Raw genomic sequence first — 25,186 nt, forward strand, 5'->3', positions numbered from 1 at the left:
GATAAGATCCGTTTGCTGCCCGCCTCTCTGTCTGTCTGTCTGTCCGTATCTCCAACTGTTAAAACCCTATTTCTCAAGATCGGGTAGACGTGTCAAGTTGAAATTAATGTCATATACTAAGGTCTATGATCACTTGGCGGTGTAATAAATGCAATAAGCTTCTGAGTGAATGCAACTAAAAGATACAGCCATTTATATCACGTATTTTGATATTCGCAAACTCATTCATCAAACCTCGTTAAACTAGAATCGTGAAATTTGCCAAGCAGCAAGGTTTCGCACTACAACCAAAGAAAAAATTCTAAAACTGTTAACTGTCATTTGTTACCAGAATTCAAGCTTAAAGCATATTCGGTAGTCTCGGAATTCCTGGGACCGGTATCTTGACGGTATCATTGTCGATAACTGGGCAAAAATCATCGGGATCCTCGATTTCCGGAATGGATGGACTGTCTATAAACATAATTAAGTTTGTACAGAACCCTCATTGCGCGAGTTCTACCCGCATCTGCCCTGTTTCCTTTATTTTCAAGTTTTGTTCAGAAAGCATGATCTCACCGATACTTTATTTGCTTTGGTAGTGTCTTCTATTCTCGACGTGTCCTAAATTTAGTACTTGATTCGTTGTGAGCCTTATCTTACAGATAAAAATCACACAAATGGAACTTTTACGCGGAAAATAGCTAGGCCTTAAAGAGATGAACTACGTATTTGCACTTCATTTACATAGTTAGCGGATTTGTTTCTTATTTCAATTTCCACTCAAATCTGTAATTAAATTTTTCTTCATTATCTTGACTACTTTAAAGTAATTACATATTTTATTGCAAAACTAGTTCTCATCTGGTGATCTTGGTACCTTATTTGTCCTTTTACAAGTCTTGGCTTGGCTGTGAAAATTCGGACAGAACTCATTGTGTAATTTATAGTGTGCCACGTCTAATGGAACGGGTATTCTCTGGCAGCGGAGGTCATGGTTATTGATGGATAACACTGGCGTTACCAAAGGGTGGTCACGACGGACAGGTGAGTGCTTAGAGCACCGCCATGGCTGAGTTGCAGAACTGGACGGGCGGTGACGTGATCATTTGCCACAGCGAAACTCAACAGCGAATGTTGGTTCGAGCCAAGTCTGAGGGGCCTCAACAACTGTTGTGTGAAGAGACGACGGGAAGCGTTGAAGGGGCTACCGTGTGGACAACCTGGGATTCGTGGTTACTGCCTTTTCTTGACAGGACCAATGGCAAATCCAAAGCAGGTGAAGGAACGGCTTCTGTTGGTCGTAAGGAGCACTACTTGAGTGCTTCCGCAGCTGCTGGTGGAAGGCTGGTGGCTTTCTCATTTAAGCGCTGCGTCATTTTAGGTGCGAAGGTTCTTTGGGTGTAACCACTTGTAAGGCAACTTCTTGAATCCAACTCGGAAAGTGGTGAGTAACGGCTTATTTGTCTTTATGGTACAGGGGGCCTGTAGCAGGATATGTTGTGATATAGAGCAGACATAATTGTGTTAGCACACTTACATGTGATTAAGCAAATTAAACACAAGTTGTTTGCGTTCGCCATGGGTGCGATTTAGTTGCTTGTCCTTTGGTTTTGCCACGTGATCGTGTATTTGATATATCATATACAGACGCTTGATAAAAATATAGAAACGTTAAAAACACAACACGTTAGCCTTCCTAATGTGGTATAGGAAACTCGGTGGTATTCAAACATGGTTTCAGTTGACCTTGAAATGTACACATGCGGGTCCTGTATGGATTTCAAGGGAATCTTATAACATTCTTCCTCCAAAATGTGCCAAGATCAGGTAACTATGATGGAGGTGGACAACGATCATACATTCTCTCTAAAGAAGACCTCAAAGGCACTATGGTTGCCAGCGGATTGGGAATATTCATCTTCATGTCCAAACAACCAGTTTTGGATGATACAGGCAGTGTGAACATTGCGCCTGTTGTCTTAGAATACAGCACCACCACACGGGGAGAAACAGTTTTCAGTTGAGAACTAGTGAGTTTAGCATCGACAATGAGTCAGTGACAAATAATTTTTACTTAGGTAACTCTAAAGTGGGAACAGCGGTGGTGGTTGTTGCAGGGGCAGGCGTTTGGCGACTCGTTCGCACCATCCCCGCCGGACCCACTCCTGAACGCCCTGCAAGCGACGGCAGCGCCTCACTCGGAGCTGCAGAGCAACGTGCCGGAGCGCCTTCAGCTGTCAGCGCAGCCACAAGATCTGAGCCAGCTGCTGCCGGCCTCGCTCTACGCAGCCAGCCCTCTGTACAAGGCACTAGTGAGTAGCCATGCTCGACTTGTAACTACCCGATAATTACCTCCCATTCCGATGCGGCTCACAGATGCCTCCGGGAACCTTCCTCTGTATTGGTGCAAAAGCGAGGCGCCGTATGACGTCATCCTCGGGCTCAGTACACTGGAGACAGCATGGTGTCGACACATGAAAAAAAAAAAAAATAAAATAAAATAAAATAAAAAAATTAAAATAAAAATAAAAAATCAGCTCAGAAGTTCATGTGACCTGTAAGGTGTGTTACTGATAACATGTTTGCACCAAATTTCATACAGTCTGGAACCGAGCGACAGCTACGGTCGCAGGTTCGAATCCTGCCTCGGGCATGGATGTGTGTGACGTCCTTAGGTTAGTCAGGTTTAATTAGTTATAAGTTAAGTCGCATAGTGCTCAGAGCCATTTGAACCGTTTGAACCAAATTTCACTACAATTCTGCCCAACCCCACCACACATCACACGAGGGGGAGGTCGTCATGCCCCGTCCTACACACTTTTCATCCCTTCTTTTGACGCCTCTGTCAATGTGGTCAGAACTTTGACAACCAGCATTGAAATTACGCAGTTTTCTTCTTATTATTGGTGGCCGAGGAAAGCATTTCAGACAGACCACCGCTCAGAATTGACACGAAAATGCCACAGAGGATGGGATAAAGGATGTTAGTGAAACCACCCCTTCCCCTGACGTGTTGGATCCCACATATTTCGCGGTCGAAAAGACAGTTCACAATGCGATGAGGAACAGGACGACGTTCTTCACAACGTTCCACGCTGCTACCGCCCTCTGGGCCTGTCAACCTGAGGACATCTTGGGGCTGCAATACCACTCTTTGGAGTGTAGTGTGACTGCAATTTTTGTCCTGGCATACGGGGTGGAACCTCTAGAGACCGTTGAAAACCATTCGACAAAGTCTGAACATGATCCGAACTACAAACAAGTTTTATGCTTTTTCATCCCTCCTTTTCGCGCCCTACTGCAGCGTGATCACGGATGAAGGGGGCTGAGGCTGCAGCATCAAGATGTCCGTGGATAAAAAGGGTTCCTCTAAAAACCCCCAGTTCGGCAACACTCTCGGTACCTTGCGGCTGCTCCAGCGACTAAAGGCAGGCAGACGCTAAGAGAGAGACGTCCAAGGGCTTGCTTGGTCCTCAGGCACCAGACCAGCCACGAGGCTAAATGTGTGTCGAAGTGTCTGAGAGGCACACTTGTAAGGTGCTCAGCTAAGGTGCGAGGTGTTGCAGAATTGGAGTGTATAAGAGGGAACCTTCGCCGGTCGCGTAGGGCGAGCGGTTCTAAGCGCTTCAGTCCGGAATTGCGCGACTGCTACGGTCGCAGTTTCGAATCCTGCCACGGGCTTGGATGTGTGTGATGTCCTTAGGTTAGTTAGGTTTAAGTAGTTCTAAGTTCTAGGGTACTGATGACCTCAGACGTTAAGTCCCATAGTGCTCAGAGCCATTTGAACCATTTTTGAACCTTTGCCAGTTAATTGACGCACGTCTTAATTTCTCCCACCCCTCTCATGATCACGCCACAGGAGGGCGCAAGAATGGACGGATAAAAATCATACGAACCCTTTGCTGCTTCGGATCACATTCAGATTTTGTCGAAAGGTTTTTAACAGTCCATAGCGATTCTAAGCTGTACACCAGAGCAAAAATTGTAGTCGAACTGTCGTTTTCGACCGCGAAATGTGTGGGAAATCAACGTTCCAAGTAAAGGGGTGATTCCATTGACGTCCTTTATGCCATCCTTCGAGGTGCTTTCCTTGCCAGATCTGATTGGCGGTGTGTCTGAAATGTTTTCCTCGGTCACCCCTAAGGAAACAGCGTGATTTAAGCGTTAATTGTTGCCGTTCTGAGGCATCAAACAAGGCGTGAATTGTGTGTAAGAGGGGATGTGACGTCCAAGATTACGACGGGCAGAATTGTGGTGAAATTTGGTACAAAGGTGACTTCATTAACCCATCTCACATCTCACATAAATTTCTGAACTGCGGCCTTCTTATCACGTGTGTCGACATCTTGCTTTTGTGTGTTAACAAGTCTCACTTAAAAAGAAAAAGGAAGAAAAAATGAAATTAAACATTATTCTCACACTCATTGACCGTTCCTGTGACCCGTCTTAACGACAAAAGAATTCAATATCATAAAAATATACCACAAGATGAAACTAAGAACCTACGTTCAACAGTCCTTCCACAGCCACTACCGAATATTGACAGACTATTCCACGCATTCTAACCTTCAAACACATGTGCGCATGTCGCTCTAGCATTTATTATAATATTACGACCAAACTCCTGTTTCTTTAAATATAAAACTCCCACGCATAAAATAGCTTCAAACGACTGATTGCTTTACAAATGAGGTACTTTGTTAAATATTTGATGTTGAGCATCCAAACGAGAAAAAGTTTAGGAAGGTCTGGAGTTACGATGAAAGTTTTGGAAGTCACTCAGTAGCGAGCCAGTGTGTGTGTTGGACCTTCCATCGAGCTATGGACCCCCTTGAAGATGTCTCCCGCAGTCGGAGACGAAACGTTGGGAATCACCACAGAATTCATCAACCGACCACGGCATAACAGCCCGGATAATTATAATGGACATGATATTTCCGGCCGTGAAAGTCTACATTTTACTATGTCTTATTATTATGAAACACTGGATGTATGTAATCTGAGTAATTTTCGCTCCATTTTAAGCGAAAGTTACGCTGCATCAACAGAAGCTCCCAGTTTCTTACTGTAATACTTGTCTTATTGTGTTACACTTTTAAGATAAAATTATACCTGTTAATAAACAAATTATGAAAGCATTATAAATATTTCAACTCACTCAATAATTAACTAAAAAATTGAAACTAAAATTATTGATGCCGTTTGAGGGGTAACCTGCAAGTAGTACTGGTTTCCAGTACAATTATTAATATGTATTAGGTCGTCTTCTAGATATTAACATTTGCAATCTATCATCTGTAACACTTCCGTCTGGTCTGTTTCTGTGGTGATTCTCTTAAACAAAGGGAGCATAACCAGGTACTTCTATGGTTTTTCTGGCTTTATCAAGGAAAAAAAAATTCATAAAACCTAACTTCTTATTATGGTTACAACAATAGATTGGCTACAGGATTTATTTTCGTTACAGTACCGTGCCAGATTCACTGTTATAATGCTTTCATGATTGTAAATAAGAAATGATTCACGAGAGCAAAGTGTATCTCCGTAATCTGATGTCGCTGTTCTTCTATCACGGGAGGCGTCTGTAATGAGTCTGCCACACGGCGTGGCAAATCGTTGCAGTACTTTCAGTGTTCGTTTCCTGAAACACGCCTAACAGGTACATGAAGAAAACACGATATTGCCTTTAAATCTGTTATAAATACATGAGATAAACATCAAAACAAAATAAGAAATACAAATGTAAAGAAATTGCCTTTTTTTTGGAGTAAATAAGTAACAGTCGTAAGGTCTATGGATATTTGGTACGTAGCTATTTCCACGAAGACTTTGTGTAGATCTTAAGAGTTGTGCTCACTTAGCTGATGGCCGTATCAAATGAAAACTACAAAAGTGGTAATCAAAGTCATCGTGTTATTTCCAGTAACCTATCAGGAGGCAGTTGTAAAACAAATACCAGGGACGCGAATTAGCTGCGAAAGCGAATACAGCGTGGAGTGTCCACTGCTTCATGACAAATAATTTAGTAAACTATTTTATTGGTCCCAAAGTATTTACTACGTTGAAGGCTCTCAACATGTTTGTGAGCAACGTAGATTTACTCAGACAACATTGTAGAAACTAGAATGGTTAGAGACGTCAATACAGTAAGAGAGGTCAATGCCAGTTTGTAGCTTGTGGGTGTTTGTGAACCGTTCATGATTAGTCAAATCAAGAAAGATCAAAGTCATAGTTTGGCATAGGGTGCAAAGTCCTCATACACGTGAAATACTACAAATCTTTTCCGATAGGTACAAGATCTGCCCCTGTAAGAGGTATGTCCAATCTTGTATTCTGACTGAACAGTAATATTAATATAATATTTGCAGTTGCCATAGATAATGTAATCATATTGACATGAACGGGTATTCCCCGTTTTGCCTGCCGGGACAGCTAAACAAACCTGAAATGGACGGAGCCAGTCACGTTAAATAATCAGGCACCACACTGGCCATATCAGACTGTTGCACCACAACTGTCTACATTAATGACGCATCCTTTGCACTTCGATTTCACATTGGTTCTTATAAAACTGTCCATTCTGTCTCAACGATAACCTAGGTATTCTTACACACTTTGAAAGTCCGATATCCGAACTTACTAGCAGCTCTGGGGCGCCGTCGTGTGTCATTCGCCATGCATAGTGTTTAGTCCATGCGGAAAGGTAATTTATAGGATTTTACAATAAAGATGCCAAAACGTGATTGTTCCCATACATTGCAGGATAAGACAGCGCCTCTCGAGGTAACGGAGGCCCCGATCACCATACAGACGCCACAACCACCGCAGTCTTCTCTGCACAACCCACACTCATTCCACTCGGTGGTCAACTACGGCGTCATCAGCGTCCATCATGGAGATCACTTCGAACCCCACAACAACGGAGTCGCAGAGCCAGATCGTCATCACACGTCATCAGGTAGGTCCAGCCACTGCAGTATTCACGATTATAGAGTGCACTGACGAACATGGAGGAGGGAACAAGTGAACAATCCTGCTTGGGAGGTCTAAGCTATGATTGAGATGTCTCCAATTTCTAGTGATGATACTGCTCAGATCTTTAATTGGAAGGATTGGGGACTATACTGCCCACCAGAGATAAAATATTAGTTAATATTTCCACAATTTATTATATATATAAGTTGAGCAATTAAATTGTACAAGATTACACACTGTTGATACATGAGTAAGGGGAAAAATTATTAAACTAATATCCTTTTGGAATTACAGTCGCAAGGTTGAACAAGTAACTAAAATAACTTAGATTTAATCTCCGATAAATGAAAATTCAAGATTTGTTCAGTCTGGCAGTTCCAATAGACAACTGACCAATCGTCTTCATGTTAGCATTATAATCATGTACGCAAAAAAGGAAACCAATATTCCCAGCCGTCACTTCACGAGCAGTTCCATCAAAGAAAGCGTAGGAGCGCAGTCAACTAAGCTGTGGTCCATTCACGAAACCAGGATAAAGAATTTAGTGAATTGATAACCAAATAAATCGCGTACCTCGAGATTGTCATCTACAATGTAGAATCGTAACCGCAACCATCGTTTCACCTCACCAAGCAGTGCTTACCCTCTGAAGAATTAATGGCACATCTCAAATCTGAGTGTGCCTCCTTCTGAATCGGATTCTAGGCTACATCACGTCTGGTTTCTTCAGTGACCAGCAAGAGAGTTAGATACATTATGTCCACTTCCTTCCTGAGCTCAGCTCATACTTTCCACAAGAAAACGTTTATTTTATTTTGCTAGCCAATCACGAACCCAGAGACTAGATTCAGCAAGAAGATAAGGAGCAGGAGAGACAATATGTTTACGCAGCCAACACACTGGCACTTAGTTGTCGGGGAACTTAATAACTTTTTAGAAAATACTTTATTGTTGGGCTTGAGTAGGAACCTAACAAGAACTCTTCGCCTTCGCCTTAACGCGAGTGGTGTCCGAATTTCTACCGAGGAGACATATTTGCACAACTGCGTTCTCCGTGGTACCACCTGGTTTCAGTGTCCATTGATGAACACACTGTTAGAAAAGCAAGGGAGGTGTACCGGAGTTCATCTCTCGCCGTGGCGAAGCCTTGATCTTGTCTCCCACACAGGCCATGTCACTGGAGGGACATGCAACGCCTCCCCATTAGCGTGGCCCACAGCTGAAGCGATGTTCCCGCCTATAGCAAGAGCACGCGAGGGGCCGGAGAACAGTCTTACTTGACATATGCATTTCCTCTTCAACTGGACCAAGCTGAAAGGTACAAACCACGTGTAAGATTCTTGTTCCCTCATATCGAGTGATCAGAACTGTCCATCATTTGCCAGAATTATAAAATGTATCTAAAATTAAAGAGCTGGGATAAACGAGATGTCACTTATTGACTTCTGCAATTGAATCTATTTTTATGTTGCGCGCTCCCTTCCTATTATTGCTGTGGTCTTCAGTCCGAAGACTTTATCTGTGCAAGCCCAACTAGTGCAACTACGTCCTTCTGAGCCACTTACTGTATTCACCTTTTGGGCTCCCCTTACAATTTTTTCTTTGCACATCTCCCTCCAATACTAAATTACTGATCCCTTGATGTCTCAGAATGTGTCCTATCACCTGATCCCTTGTTATAGCGCAGTTGTGCCATAACATTGTTTTCTCCCCAACTCTGTTCAGTGTCTCCTCATTAGCCACCTGATGTACCCAACCAATCTTCAGCATAAAACATTTCAAATGCTTCTATTCTCGTCTGAACCGTTTAATGTTCACATTTCACTTACACACAAGGCAACACTCATGGCAAATACCTTCAGAACAGACTTCCTCAAACTTACAATCTATATTCGATGTTAACAAATTTCCCTTCTTCAGCAGCGCTTTTCTTGCCGTTGCCAGTCTTAATTTTGTATCATCTCTACTTGGGCCATTATGGAAGTGAAACGTGGACGATAAATAGCTTAGACAAGAAGAGAATAGAAGCTTTCGAAATGTGGTGCTACAGAAGAATGCTGAAGGTTAGATGGGTTGATCACATAACTAATGAGGAGGTATTGAATAGAATTGGGGAGAAGAGGAGCTTGTGGCACAACTTGACTAGAAGAAGGGATCGGTTGGTAGGACATGTTCTGAGGCATCAAGGGATCACCAATTTAGTATTGGAGGGCAGCGTGGAGGGTAAAAATCGTAGAGGGAGACCAAGAGATGAGTACACTAAGCAGATTCAGAAGGATGTAGGTTGCAGTAGGTACTGGGAGATGAAGAAGCTTGCACAGGGTAGAGTAGCATGGAGAGCTGCATCAAACCAGTCTCAGGACTGAAGACAACAACTTGGGCCATAATTATTTTACTGCCCAAATAGTAAAACTCATCTACCACTTTTAGTGTCTGGTTTCTTAATTTAATTTCATCCGTGGCATTTTATATAATACGACTACATTCCATTGTCCTTGATTTGCTTTTTTGGAAAATCATCCTATACCCGCCCTTTTAAGCCACTGTTCGTTCTGTTCAACTGCTCTTCCACGTCCTTAGTTGTCTCTGACAGAATACCATTGTCACCGGCAAGCCTCTTCTCCTTGAAGTTTATTCATCTCCAGATTTTTCTTTGGTTCCTTTTATCGCTTGTTCACCACACTTACTGAAAAATCAACCACTGCTTCCCTTTCGTGACCCTTGACTCTTACAACTGCGGTCTAGTTTGTGTACAGGTCGAAAATACCCTTTCGCTCCCTGTATTTTGTCCGTTAAGAATTTCGAAAAGTGTATTCCAGTCAACATTGTCAAAACCTTTCTCTGAGTCTACAGTCGCTATAAACTTAGGTTTGCTTTTCCTTAAAATATCTTCTAAAAGTTATCGTTGGGTCAATATTGTTTTATGTGTTCCTACATTTCTCCGGAATCAAAACTGATCTGCCCCGAGATTGGTTTCTAACGGTTTTCCAATTGTTCTGTAAATAATTCGTATAAGTATTTTGCGTCAGTGATTTAATAAAGAGACAGTCCTGTAACATTCGCGCCTATCATCACTTTCTTTCGTTAGAATTATCATATTCTTCCGGACGTCTGAAGGTATTTCGCCTGTCTTATACATCCTGGCCACCAGGTGAACTATTTCGTCATGGCTGTCTCTACCAAGGAGAGGTTTTTGCACTCGCTATTCCCTTTCGCCTGCTTCGTTTGCTGCATTTTCATATATTCTTCTTACATCAGTTGCATTGAATACCTCCCGTGCTGCCCAATGCATTCTACTGTGGCTTGTCGTTTTGCCTACTTGATCCTCTGCTGTAATCACTGTTTCGTCATTCACAATCAGAGCTACCCATTCGTTTCCTACTCTACGCCTTTTCCCTTGGTTCAATCAATCGTTGCCTAATGCTTCCTCTGAAACTCGCACAAATCTCCGATTATTTCAATTTGTAGACGCCCCACCTTAATTTCCTAACTTTTTGCAACTTCTTCAGTTCATAAACAATAAATTGTGGTAAGAGTCCACAACGATTCCAGGAAATGTCTTAGAGTTAAAAATGTGGTTCCGAAATGTTAAAACAAGAGTTAGCGATAGTTAAATAATGCTCTTTGCAAAATTCTGGCAGGAGGCTTCCTTTTTCATTCCTTTCCCCCAGTCCATATTCGCCGGCCGGAGTGGCCGTGCGGTTCTAGGCGCTACAGTCTGAAGCCGAGCGACCGCCCCGGTCGCAGGTTCGAATCCTGCCTCGGGCATGGATGTGTGTGATGTCCTTAGGTTAGTTAGGTTTAATTAGTTCCAAGTTCTAGGCGACTGATGACCTCAGAAGTTAAGTCGCATAGTGCTCAGAGCCATTTGAACCATAGCCAGTCCATATTCTCCTACTACTTTTTCTTCTCTTCTTCCTCCTACCGACTTTCAGTCACCTACCACACTTAAGCTTTCCTCTCTGGTAACTTTCTGAACTATTTCTTTTATCTCATCCTACATTTACTTTTTTAATCTGCTTATCACCTACGAAACTAGTTGGCACATAAACTTGTACTACTGTCATGGCTGTTGGCTTCAATAATACTGTATGTACCCACATTCCTATTGTTTTATTCATCACTACATTTGTTCCCCCATCATCCCTGTTTGATTTTGTCTACTCATCTGACCAGAAGTCCTGTTCGTCTCCCACTGAACTTCACTATTTCAACCAATCCGTTTGGCTCAAATGGCTATGAGGACTATGGGACTTAACATCTGAGGTCATAAGTCCCCTATAACTTAGAACTACACAAACCTAACTAACCTAAGAACATCACACACATCCATGCCCGAGGCAGGATTCGAACCTGCGATCGTAACGGTCGGACGGTTCCAGACTGAAGCGCCTAGAAGAGCTCGGCCACACTGGCCGGCAAACCAATCCGTTTCCCTCCAAAAATTTCTGACCTACGTGTTCGATTAAGGGATCAAACGTTCTACGCCCCTACCCATAGAATGCCAGTTTTGTTTTTCCTGATAGTATCCTCCTGAGTAGTCCCTGCCCAGAGATCCTAATCTGGGATTATTTTATCTCCAGAATATTTTACCCAAGTGGATTCCGCAGTAATTTAACCGTACAGTAGAGCAACATGCTCTCGGCAAAAGTAACGGCTGTCGATTCCCCCGTGCTTTTAGCCATTCGCTGAACCAGTAGAGGAAGGCCATGTTGTTGATGTTAAAGGGCCAGATCAGTCAGTCATTGACACTGTAGCCCCTGAAACTGTTAAAACGGCTGCTGACCCTATTTTGTAACCACTCCATTCTATTAGGGGAATACAAGTAATAAGCAGAGGTAGTCATTGATTGGTAAAGACCGTTCCATTGTACATAGACGAAGCTCCTGAAGGACGCAGGTGAAATATCTCGCAACACAGAAGTGAATCAGTCGGATGCTTGTAATGAAGAAAGTTTTCACTAGTATTATTTTGCCATCTCTAGCACAACAGGGCGTGGCTTGAATGTTGTACCACCAATTTTTGTGCGACAGTTTGCCTGCGCTATTGGGGAACATTGTCTTTATAGAAAGACGATGGATATATTCGTACACTACGGAGCGTCTTACCATTTTTACGACTGGTACAGTGCTCAACACAGAAGTTTAACGGACGGTGGTTTGGTCGAGAAAGTTCGATAGTACGGATTCCTTGTTAGCCTAATGGTATCTCTTATATTTCTGGTTATGGATACATTTCAAAGCATTGTTGTTTGCTAAGCCCATCGATAACGTGCACACGTCACATGCACACCATCAGATATGGTCGTCAGATTACTTGATTATTAGCAAGAATAAGTGACAACTACATATCTTACCTCTCTTAGCGCCAGCAGCCAGGTAGCTACAATAGGACATAGTGGTACGTATCTCACAAGTACACTGCCGGACCATGAAGAAAGTGAAGCACCCAGAGGACATGGTCGGATATCAGTGCAACTTCGTAAATTTGTAGACGTGCACATCACTGACAGGGGAGGGGGAGGAGTTGTAAGATTTAAGTTGTAAGTCTCTAATTCAGATAAATAGCCACCAGATAGCACGAATTTTGTGCGTGTTTAGTGTTGATACCAGGGGCGTGAACAGTGTTCTATGTTGAGCGATCATCGTGAAGAATACAGAGATTCCACATACACGTGTGAGACAGCGTAATCAGCATCTTACAGTTTGCAACAAGCCTCATTTTGGTTCTCCATTTGGACAGCTGAAATATGTGCATTTGTGGGCCATTCGGATGTGATAGTGGAGCGCTGTTGAACTGGAACGGAACGTGAGTGCAGATATAATCGTCTCCAATTTTTCGACTGATCATGTCTGACCACTGTAGGACAAGATCGCCGTATTACACACCAAGCATATCATAAGCTCTCCGCATCTGTACCTGTGATTTGAGAACAAGTATTGCGACATTCCGTGTCATCCAGCGGACTACTGAACTGCGACCCATGCACAGGTTGCCACTATGACCACTACGCAAACGGCTGTGCTTGGCTTGGTGCCGCGACTGGGAAGCAAGGACTGCTGATGAATCAAGTCCCATTGTATTCAGCAGTATGTCGATGTTCTAGGCTTCTCAGCATTACCATCTTTTGTGAGTATAGCTGCGATGTGGGGAGAGGTCCAATTCTTCCAATATGTTCCTTCTGGTGCATGGCGTGGGGCTGCCATCGGTTATTACTTCAGGTCACAGCTGATTGAGGAAAAAACGATACGTCATGGACATCTCGCGCCCTCAGGTGTTATCTCTCATGGTTCAAAAGGCTCTGAGCACTATGCGACTTAACTTCGGAGGTCATCAGTCGCCTAGAATTTAGAACTAATTAAAACTAACTAACCTAAGGACATCACACACATCCATGCCCGAAGCAGGATTCGAACCTGCGACCGTAGCGGTCGCTCGGCTCCAGACTGTAGCGCCTAGAACCGCACGGCCACTCCGGCCGGCTATCTCCCATGCGACAGTACTGTGGTGCCATTTTTTTTTAGCAGGGCAATGCTCGTCCACTAAATCCGCGTGTCTCTACGAACTGTCTGCATGATGCTGAGGCACTCCCGTGGCCAACAGCATACCTAGGTCTGTCTCCCATGGAACATGTGTCGGGCCTTCTCGGACGTCAACTCCGTCCCAGCTTTGTGTGCCAGCTTGCCTCAGGAGTGGATATATCGGCATTATGATACCCTTCGCAATCATATCAGCACATGCATGCAGATGAGATGGGTATAACGTGATAAGTGGGCAGATACTGTCAAATCCTTCGCAAATTTGACTCGATTTTGTAAACACTGCAATAAAATCACATCCTCTTAGCATCAGATGTTTATTTTCGTTACCTCCTCACCTCCTGGGTATTTATCTCTTTTTGTCAGGCAGTGTATTTGTTTCAAGACATATATTTTTGGTTCATTTTCCTGCTTTTTACCTCTAATATTTGCTGTAAGACTGTGGGACAGCTTTTTGTACCCCCTGTAGGCTCAATCCAATGAAATAAATTTATAATATTTCTTTAATTTAAAGGGAATGGAGACATTAAACCGGTTTTTATTAATATTGAACACATTTCTTGGCAAAACTTGTGTGTCCGATCTGTCTTATAATAAATTAAAAAAGACGGTTTTGTGTATCAGGCATCACCTTTTCTTCAAAAAAGAATTAATTTCGATAAAACGAAAACATAATATACAGGGTGATCTCGCCAACTGGGGGTAAACTGCAGGAAATCGTCCGTGCGAATGTAAGGAACAAAAGAGGTAAGGTGGACATTAGGATGGAAATACTTTCGAGGAAGGGACATCCACTTGAACGTGGAGATAAAAGAGGTTTGACAATGTACGTTTGAGCAACTCATAGCACACATGATAACACATCACACAAATGGGAATGTTCTGTCTGTCCTAGTATTTCAGCTCCACACTTAGCCGACAGTAATGTTGTGCTGACAGCGGCACGCTCACACGTCAGCAGTAGAGGACATCCGCTTCAGCGCTATTGTCGACTCACTCCGATGTGGGCGTGTGTCTTGTGGTGCAGCGTTGAGAGATGATGGCCTGTGATACCAGCCAGGACTAGGCCAATACGGTGTTTACGTACGGACAGGCAAATGGCAATGGGCGGGTGATCGCACGTCTATACGGCATAAAGTATCCCCGCCGACAGCAATGGCACCATAAACTTTCTGTAAGACTTTATATATGAAGATAGTAACTGTTCTCGAAAGAACAGACACTACTGATGACAGTGCAGCTTCTCTAGAGTAATTGATAATTCATTGAAACCGTCAGCTGCCGACAGGTGTTGTTGATGCACGCAGCTGAGGGTTTCAATCAATTATCATTTATTCTATAGAAGCTGCACGCTCATCAATGGTATCTGTTCTTTCGAGAACAGTTACTATCTTCATATATAGTTAAAGGCTACCCGGCCATTGACCTTCGTCTGTGCGAATGCGCACAGGCTGCGCGAACTCTTACGAGAATCGTCACCTTAGTTGGCGCGAGTAATGAGTGGATGGGCAAAGTACCTATTAAGAACATTACGTATGTAGATTGTGGACAGTTGAGAATGTGGGTCTTACGGGAGGCGCGCAGGTCCCTGCAGTCGCGCTGTTCACCTTTGTCTTCGGTGGCTCAGATGGACAGAGCGTCTGCTTTGTAAGCAGGAGATCCCGGTTTCAAGTCTCTGTCGGGGCACACATTTTCAACTGTCCACATCGAGGTATATCAACAACACATGTCGGCAGCTGAGGGTTTCAATTAATTATCATGTCTGTAAGACTGTTCTGTAATTCGTGCTAGACAGACTCGTTTCGGCAATGGGAAACCATGAAAGGCGGCTGCGCCTGGTACTGACACAGATCTCGGAGGAACACTGTACAATATTATCAGCAACAAACAGGTGGCCCACCAGCATGACGTAAGACGCAAGACCGTGTGGAACTTTTCCAACAACAACCGCCAGTCTCCGTATTACGTACAACGCCGGCCTTATCACCTAAGGACTTACCTCCACGGCGATGATTTCCAGCTGATTCGTTGCACAGGACTCCATGGTGCTGGAATTTCTGTCAGTAAGTCCATTCAGAGATGAGGCTACCTTTGTGAGGGGCCCCACATGTGGGCTACGAAGAATTCCCATGCATGGTGAAAGCGAACCGACAGGAGCACCGTTTCAGTCTCAGTGGGTGGACGGGTGTTGTTGGCGACCGTCTCGTGGGACCAGTCATCCTTCACTGGAACGAAGGGTAACGTAGATATTGCATGGTGGTGTATGTGGAGTGAAAATCAGACATGCAGATACTGGAACAATGCATTCACGCTGCCTATGTCTCCATTCGGTCGCAGAATGACACATCTAAACATGTTCCTCAGTCGATGCTCTATTATGTGCGCGCATTGTTAAAGGCTTGCCGTGGTCACATCACGGTACATAGTGCACTGCATTCTACTGCACAGGCACGATGAATAATAAATGTCCCGTAGCACAGACACCATGCATTTCCTGCCGTACGCACGTATGACCTCTTATTCTCCTTATTCTCTTAGGGATCGTTTCCTGGAGTTTGTCACCATTTAGCAAAATCCAATGTACACAAAATGTAGATGTTTAGTGTGAATGAAAACACACGCAACACTGGTATCATCTTCTACAACATTTATTACTTGTTTCACAAACCGGCTTTCGGCTGTCATGCCATCATCAGGTACAAGGATGAATATGTGATGCAACGAAATTTCATTAGGACGAAGATTATGACCTTGTATGTATACAGAATATCTCCATTTGCAGATTTTCAAAATCTTAATCTTAGTTTTAGGAATAAAACTAGAGAAATTATTTTAGTGTTATGGCGATGTAAGATTATTTAACTAAAATGAAATATGCGACACATTAACTAATCAACAATTGTTCATAGACGGAAATAAACTGAACGATAAACTTTAGTGACATGTTCCAAGCATGTGGCTGAACAAAATAATCTTGTCTGTAATAGTTCCTAAATTACAAACAGACAAGACATAATGGCGAGATTAAATGGGTAAGTGTAGCAGCTGTGCGTATGAGTAAGAGAAGTAATTTCCTACGCGGCGTGGATGGGATTATGCGTAGTTGGAAATTTGTAGTAAGGTGTTATGGGACCAAACTGCTGAGGTCATCGGTCCCTGACTTAAACCTAACTTAAACTACCTTACTCTAAAGACAACACACACACCCATGCCCGTGGGAGGACTTCAACCTCCAACGGAGGGAGCCGTGTGAACCGTGACAAGGCGCCCTGAACCGCACGGCTACTGCGCGGTTGATTATGCGTAGTATCCGCAGTTAGAGGTCGGGAGTGAGGGACCTGTCTGCTAATTCAGTACTAAGCTTGAGCAGATGGACATATGTTTGTTAATTTTCATTATTTCAAGATAGTTCATCTTCCTTCCTTTCCTTTATCAAGGCGATGTAATACCTCATGTTGCATCTCGTAACTATGGCCTTCTTTAAACAAATGGCCTGGAAAAGTAGATTCTCCTTTTTCCAAGTTTCCAACTTCTGTGGTGTTCCTTCAAATGCGAGCGTGTTGCCCTCACAGACCGAGCTGTATAGAATTAACTTCAATTACAAGTAATTTTATATATATCGCTCTTTTTCAAAGTTCGAGTGCTGTCTTCAAGATTTGGAAAAAAGTGTCCAAAAAAGTTGAACACATAAAATGATGTTTTTAAGTTCTTGGGTTTAAGTTTTCTGCATACACCCAGTGAGAATTTTCCTAAATATGGCACTGTGCACCGTTTGTTGCATTCTTACGGTGATGAGACGAGAAGAGGATAAGGAGAGAATACACCAGTTGTTCCTGATTTTTGTTCATTATGGAGTCCATCAAAACAGGAGGATAGCCATTGTTTGACGCTACTTCTTCCATTTGGAAATTGTCGTCACTCGTGGGGGTGAATAATAGGCGATGTATCACTGAGTGAAAGGCAGCATGTTTACAGGTCACTGGGTTTCGAGAATCGGCAGGGATTGCAATATCTGTGGTGGTAGGTTTCCTATAAATCTTGGAAGCAAGAGTACGATTTCTGACGTCTGTGGCTGGATATAAATAATTTATGGAGTTACTCCCAAACTCCATTGTGAATTTTATCTTATTGTGTTTAGTATTTACCTCTGACACAACGTCAGAATCGATACTACAGGAACGGTTTACATTAAAGTCCATGTTAGAGTCCTCAGGATTTGCATATCTGCTGTGTGTACGTGCAGCGGAGCAGCGTTCGGCGCCCCGCCTGGGACAGTCGACGTCAGACGCAGTGGCGCTATCGCTGCAGCCGCCACCTGCGCCGGCCGCGCCCCCTGCAGCCCAGAGGCCGCCAGACGCAGAAACTGTCTCGCCGGAGCCTGCCGACGCCGAACCCAAGTGATGGACCTCGTAAGTCACCAGTAGCCCTCCTCTGCAGGGCGGTTTGTCTCCATCAGCCAGTAGTTCAAAATCTGGGTTAACTGAAAACTCAATGACTCTCAAATGGAGAGGAAAACATTTTCGTCCTACTAAATGGGTGTTCAGCCATAAAGTACAGGGAGCAGGGGGTTGTCTACAACTTGTACAGAAAAAACGCTTACAGATTCGAGGGACACAAATGGTTGCCAGTGTCCAAAAAGTGACTGAAACAATGTTGCTGGACCTCCTTCAAGACGTTCAGTCTGTATAGCGAGCAAGCATCCAAGGGAACAAAGGAGAAATTTCGAAAACGCACTTGTAGCCAATGAGAAAGAAATAGAAGCATGTGTTTTTACCGACGAATTTGTAATGCTGTCAAGACTGGAAAATAGTTGGAAGCTGAGAGGAACGGAATGGGTAGTTTCTTAAAAAGAGATTACAGGACAAACACAAAAAAAAGTAAAATTAGGGAAAGGAAAACGAAGGTATTGATTTTATATATATATATATATATATATATATATATATATATATATATATATATATATATATATATATATATATATACTACTGGCCAAAAACGTGCTGACATGAGGAAAGATTTCCAACCGATTTTTCATACCCAAACAACAGCTGACCGGCGTTGCCTGGTGAAACGTTGTTGTGATGCCTCGTGTAAGGAAGAGAAATGCGTACCATCACATTTTCGACTTCGTTGAAGGTCAGATTGTAGCCTATCGCGATTGCGGTTTATCGTATCGCGACATTGCTGCTCACATTGGTCTAGATCCAATTACTGTTAGCAGAATATGGAATCGGTGGGTTCTGGAGGGTAACACGGCACGCCGTGCTAGATCCCAACGGCCTCGTATCACTAGCAGTCGAGATGACAGCCATCTTATCCGCATGGCTGTAACGGATCGTGCAGCCACGTCTCGATCCCTGCGTCAACAGATGGGGACGTTTGGAAGACAACAACCATCTGCACGAACAGTTCGACGACGTTTGCAGCAGCATGGACTAGGAGACCATGGCTGTGGTTACCCTTGAGGCTGCATCACAGACAGGAGCGCCTGCAATGGTGTACTCAACGACGAACCTGGGTGCACGAATGCCAAAAAGTAATTTTTTCGGATGAATCCAGGTTCTGTTTACAGCATCATGATGGTCGCATCCGTTTTTGGCGACATTGCGGTGAGCGCACATTGGAAGTGTGTATTCGTCATCGCCATACTGGTGTATCACCCGGTGTGATGGTATGGGGTGCCATTGGTTACACGTCTAGGTCACCTCTTGTTCGCATTGACGGCACTTTGAACAGTGGACGTTACATTTCAGATGTGTTACGACCCGTGGCTCTACCCTTCATTCGATCCCTGCGAAACCCTACATTTCAGCGGGACAATGCACGACCGCGTGTTGCAGGTCCGGTGTGGACCTTTCTCCCTTCAGAAAATGTTCGACTGCTGCGCTGGCCAGCTCATTCTCCAGATCTCTCTCAACTGAAAACGTCTGGTCAATGGCGGCCGACCAACAGACTCGTCACAATACGCCAGTCGCTACTCTTGATGAACTGTGGTATCGTATTGAAGCTACATGGGCAGCTGTACTTGTACACGCCATCCAAGCTCTGTTTGAGTCAATGCCCAGGCGTATCAAGGCCGTTATTACGGCAAGAGGTGGTTGTTCTGGGTACTGATTTTTTAGGTTCTATGCACCCAAATTGCTTGAAAATGTAATCACATGTCAGTTCTAGTATATATATATATATATATAAAATTAATTTGGTAATATATATAATTAATTTGGTAATGGAGGAAAGTATTTTTGGACAGGTTATAACTTACATACGGAGACCAAGGTTTGACTGCTATGAAGTGTATGTGGGTTGCAGTAGTTATGCAAAGATGAAGAAGCGTGCACAGTATCGACTAGCGGGGGGAGCTGGATCAAACCCGTCTCCAGTCTTCAGAATGAAGACCACAACAACAACAATCATAAATTTCGTTTTCTTCAATTGCAACAAACTTTTGTAAAATGTTTCCCTTAAAGTACACAAGCTCTTTTTTTCGATTTTTCACTTTGGTGGGTTCGGGCGAAGATTCAGCCACGGTAACCTCTCTCTGTCAAAGAAAGCGACTTAAACAGTGGTTCCCTTTAATGTCGCCAGTAGCTTCCTCTGAGGGAGAATCAGCGGATTGAGGTCAGGCCATGCTTTGCTCCTTGGGATGAGGAATCTTCCATTAAGGTAGATGTATCAAAGCAATTTGGTCAGCAGCATAGAATGGAGGAAGCATGAGAAATCAATTCCGTTGCAGATATTAAGGACATCCCAAGTACAAGGGGCGTTCAATAAGTAATGTAACACATTTTTTTCTGAAAGCCGGTTGGCTTTATTCAGGATAACAATACACTATATTATTGCCCGCTCTTTTGGCTACAAAACACTATTTTTCAACATAATCTGCATTCAGTGCGATGATCTTACGCCACCCTACTGGGGGGCCCATATGCTCTCATGGTACCACTTTTTTAAGGTGGAAGAATAAATGAATGTCAATTTTGCACCCTATTTAAGAGTTTTATACATCTAACGGGAAGGTGAATATGACACGTAACTTACTTTGGCAGTAATGAGCAGATTTACCTATAAATATGTAAAGCAAAAGGGATGACGCTCAATCGGTGGTATAAACACACCACTCCCACATAATGCATGTCAATGAGCAGGAAGTGAAACAAGCAGCGAGAGGAAACGTTTTGTGTGGAAGCAGGTGCAGCCAGAAGTAGAGGCCTCACCATGGGAGACACCACGAAAAGCTCTTACAGGGCATCCCGCAGCAGGAGTCAGCGACCCGACAGGTGACGCATACTGGAGAGCAAGTCAAAAATGGCTCTGAGCACTATAGGACTCAACATCTGTGGTCATAAGTCCCCAGAACTTAGAACTACTTAAACCTAACTAACCTAAGGACATCACACACATCCATGCCCGAGGCAGGACTCGAACCTGCGACCGTAGCGGTCGCGTGGTTCCGGACTGAGCGCCTAGAACCGCTAGACCACCGCGGCCGGCGGAGAGCAAGTAACGGGCCATCTGAAGTAGGACAGAAAGAAGCTTTAGGTTAATTGTGTTTCGGAATTCCAAATGGATAGAAACAAAACCTGTGGCACAGTTGATCTTGTGAACAGCGAGTGGTACACATGTGATGTAAGCATGTAACTTTTAGGCGCCTGGAGTGGGCACGGAACGTCCAATTGGCGGAACAAAATTTAATGGTAGGGTCCTTTCGATTGGCAGAGAGAGTTTCCACAAAATAAGAGGAACGCTCCTATTGGTCGAAAAAAGCCGTGACAAGGAGAGCGAAAGAACCCAGGTGGGGAGACAGTTAATTAATTGTTCTTGTGAGGATTGAGAGGGCATTTTAATATGCATGCTGCTCCAGCCATCCGAATGCATATCGCCATATTCCAAGACTAGGGATGAGTACATTTTTTTCTCGCATAACGAGAAACATATATAGAGTTTCTGCTGGAAAAATCAGCAAAGGCTTATTTATAGGAATATCAGAGGGCGAGAGCAGCCATGCAGACAACAGCTCATCGCAGCGAAGGTGTAAACATGTTGATTCACCAACTTGCGTCCACAGTGAACTCCAGCGACCTTGGGTAATCTTTTGCTCAAATTGTCACAAAACTAACCATTCTCTGTAGACTTGATTCTCATCCTAAATAGTACCGAACCTTGAACCGGAATCGTATGATTTATCGTAGTACTGGCCAACATCTTGGCGTAGTCGCAAGAATAATTTTGTGCAGAAACTTCTAGTTAAAATTTATTTTTGTTGTGTTTAGGATTATTTCACTTTCTGAGAATGAGATGTGTTCGTTTGACAACTGTCGTAACGTTGTCACATTGTGAACTGTGTAAACGCATGTATTTCTGTGATAACATTGCAACATGAAACCAAAAACATTTACAGCTTGCACAGTAGTTGTTCTGTCCTCAAAACCTTACACACTTTATTGGTCGACGTTGGAGCGAATGTCTAGTTGCATCTATAACCTCCTCATCATTCACATATGGTGCCTCCTGCTGATTGCGCGCATCATTGGGCGGAACAGATAGAAGTCGGATGGTGCGAGATCCAGGCTGTAGGATGGATGAGGAAGAGCAGTTCAATGAAGTTTTGTGAACTACTCTCTGGTGTGCAAACTTGAGCGAGGTCTTAGGTTGTCATGGAGAAGGAGACGTTTGTTCGCATTTTTGTAGGGACGAAGACGCCGAAGTCGTTCATCGTTTTCCTGACGGTAGCACAGTACAATTTCGAATTGATCATTGCACCGTGAGACAGGACATCAGAATAACCTCTTCAGAGACCCAAAAAACCATCGCAATGACTTTGCCAGCTGATGTTGCGACTTTAATCTTGGATTGTCGATTTTTACCGGTTCAAAGCGATCAACCCGTATTTATCCGTGTGTGAGGATGGTTGACAAAATAATGTGACGATCAGCCTTGTAACGCGTGAGCAATCCTCGCAGATGGTCGTGTTATGCGGAGAGGAACGCAGTGGGACCATGCCTTTGGGTACCCCAACTGGTAGAGGAGTAGTGTCAGCACTACCAACAGAGAGGTGCCGTTGAGCAACGAGGTGTTTGATCTGTCGATCATTTCGAATGGAAGTGTCCACAAGTTCCAGCGTTGCAGGAGTCACACCGGGGGCAGCCGGACGGCACGTGGGAGATCGGACATGTTTGCGCAGCGTTGTTGTGTGATGAACGACGGCTCGCCCAGCTACTCGCCATGTTTCCGTAGACTTCTGCAAGCGTCTATGAATATTTACGATGCTCTGGTTCCTCACCAAAAGAAACACAGAGACAGCTTTCCCATTGGAACGCACCTGCTTTACAGACGTTATTTTCAAGATTACGTACGACGTCGCCACCTATCGGAACTTCATGAAACTGCAGGGGCCCGAGTGGGAATATTGTAGGATGTTCCACAGAAAATTCTGGATTATTTAAACAGAAATTGGTCGAGAAAAAAATTGCATTACTTATTGAACGCTCCTCGTAGGACGCAACAACGAAAATTGAAGTTAATAAGGAATTAACCACTGATCACAGATCTCGAAACCCAAGACCTGTGCCGGCCGGGGTGGCCGAGCGGTTCTAGGCCCTACAGTCTGGAACCGCGCGACCGCTACGGTCGCAGGTTCGAATCCTGCCTCGGGCATGGATGTGTGTGCTGTCCTTAGGTTAGTTAGGTTTAAGTAGTTCTAAGTTCTAGGGGAGTGATGACCTTAGAAGTTAAGTCCCATAGTGCTCAGAGCCATTTGAACCATTTGAACCAAGACCCGTCAGGAGAGCTGAGAGGTCTTCTCGGGTCATCATCAAGTGAAATCCCCCTAAGATCGATGAAAATTGGAACATGGAATATATGAACGCTACTGGATGAAGTGAAAGACCAGACGAGGGAGAAAGACACAGATATGTTATGTCTTTGTAAGACAATATTGAACTGAAATGAATATTTCTACAGTAATAAGTTTAGAATAATTTACAGTGGCGGTGAGAGAAGACGAAAGCATGGAGCGGCAATTGTAATGAGAGAAAAATGACGACATATTGTTTTTAATACTTACCACGTCAGCTACTGGTTAATGATGGTAAAAATAAATAGCATACCTGCGCACTTGGTAATAATTCAGACGACTTCCCCAACATCGGCATATAACGTGGAAAAAGTGGAGATTATGTATGGAGATACTGAAGAGCTATTAAAAGAAGATGTTGCAGTAATGGGTGATTTTAACGCAGTAGTAGAATCCCATACAAGCAATAAAACAGTAGGAAATTTTGGCTTGGAAGAAATAAATGAAGCAAAATTTGGTAGATTTCTGTAATCAAAGTTGTATAGTTATTACAAACACGGTATTTAAAGTTCCGCTTGGAAGGTGCACAAGGGAAAAGACGATTTCATTTATATTATGTACTTATGAAGCAAAGGCACCGGAATCAGGTCAAGCCAGGGCTCATGTCCAGACATTGATAGTAGCCACACACTCTCATTATCCAAGTGCATTGTATAGTCCGCTCTGCTAACTGAGTGGTCAGCGTGACGGATTGCCGTCCTACGGACCCAGGTTCGATTCCCGGATGGGTTGGGGATTTTCTCCGCTCAGGGACTGGGCGTTGTGTTGTCTTCATCATCATTTCATCCCCATCCGGCCCGCAGGTCACCCAATGTGGCGCGAATGTAATAAGACCTGCACCAAGGCGGCCGGACCTGCCCCGTAAGGGGCCTCCCAGCCAATGATGCCAAACGCTCATTTTCATTTCCAGTGCTATATAAAGTTTAAAAGAACCGAGAGGTTTGTCAAAAAGAAATGGAAAGTAGAAGAATTGAAAGATGAAGCAATAAAATATTCAAATGTGTGTGAACTAAGGGACCAAACTGCTGAGGTCATCGGTCCCTAGAGTTACACACTACTGAAACTAACTTACGCTAAGACCAACACACACACCCATGCCTGAGGGAGGCAGTCCGTGGCATGGCACCTCTACCCGCGCGGCCACTCCGCACGGCAAGAAGAAATAAAGATGGTTTTTGTAGAAAGAACCAATAAAATAGCTGCTGGAACTGACAGAATAATATCAAGATAGGAATAACATAACTGTAGCAACAAATGAGTTTTTAGCAAAAAGGAAACTGAACCTAGAAATCCTAAGATGACAGAAGACATACAAAACCTGATTCATGAAAGAAATAAAATCAGGAAGGAAAACAATGTTGATGATTACGGAAGGACTGAAAATCACATCACAAACAAATGCAGGGAAGAAAAACAGAAATGGACCAAAAGAAACGCTGAAGAGATAGAAGAAGACCAGAAAAAGGGAAAACAGGATAACGTTTATTAGAAAATGGAACTGTTCAAACCTGGAACTAAATCCCTAGTGGTGAAAAATCAGAGGGAGTGGTATTAATAAAGAATTAAGAGATGTGGCTGTTGGAAAGAATACATGGAAGTAGTGTGCGACGGTAAAGATATCAACAATAGGAGTAATCTAACTGAAGACATAAACGCGTGTTAAATAGAAATGTGTGGCCTTCCTTGCATGAGATATGAATTTGAACATGTCCTTTGAAACCATAAAGGAGGAGAAGTAACTGGTGTTGTCGACATTCCTGCAGAATTAATGAAAAATTTAGGTAACAGCACGAAAGATCAATTATTCAGAGTAATGACTGACTACTACGAAAGA

At 43.6% G+C, this 25,186-nt stretch overlaps 1 protein-coding gene across 2 annotated transcripts in view; it reads left to right on the forward strand.

Annotated features, from left to right (window-relative positions):
- Positions 1-25,186, forward strand: part of LOC126419038 (uncharacterized) — a 45,913-nt gene that overhangs the window by 12,423 nt on the left and 8,304 nt on the right. Inside the window, exons 3-5 of one of the 2 annotated variants that reach the window (XM_050086100.1) lie at positions 2,082-2,294; positions 6,745-6,940; positions 17,740-17,905. In XM_050086100.1, the coding sequence (XP_049942057.1) occupies positions 2,082-2,294; positions 6,745-6,940; positions 17,740-17,897 (567 nt within the window). In that variant the 3' untranslated portion in view covers positions 17,898-17,905. The remainder of the gene's footprint in view (positions 1-2,081; positions 2,295-6,744; positions 6,941-17,739; positions 17,906-25,186) is intronic. The other variant, XM_050086101.1, reaches the window with a different exon arrangement.

Source organism: Schistocerca serialis, chromosome 9 (assembly GCF_023864345.2).
Source record: "Schistocerca serialis cubense isolate TAMUIC-IGC-003099 chromosome 9, iqSchSeri2.2, whole genome shotgun sequence".
Classification (NCBI taxonomy): Eukaryota; Metazoa; Arthropoda; class Insecta; order Orthoptera; family Acrididae; genus Schistocerca; species Schistocerca serialis.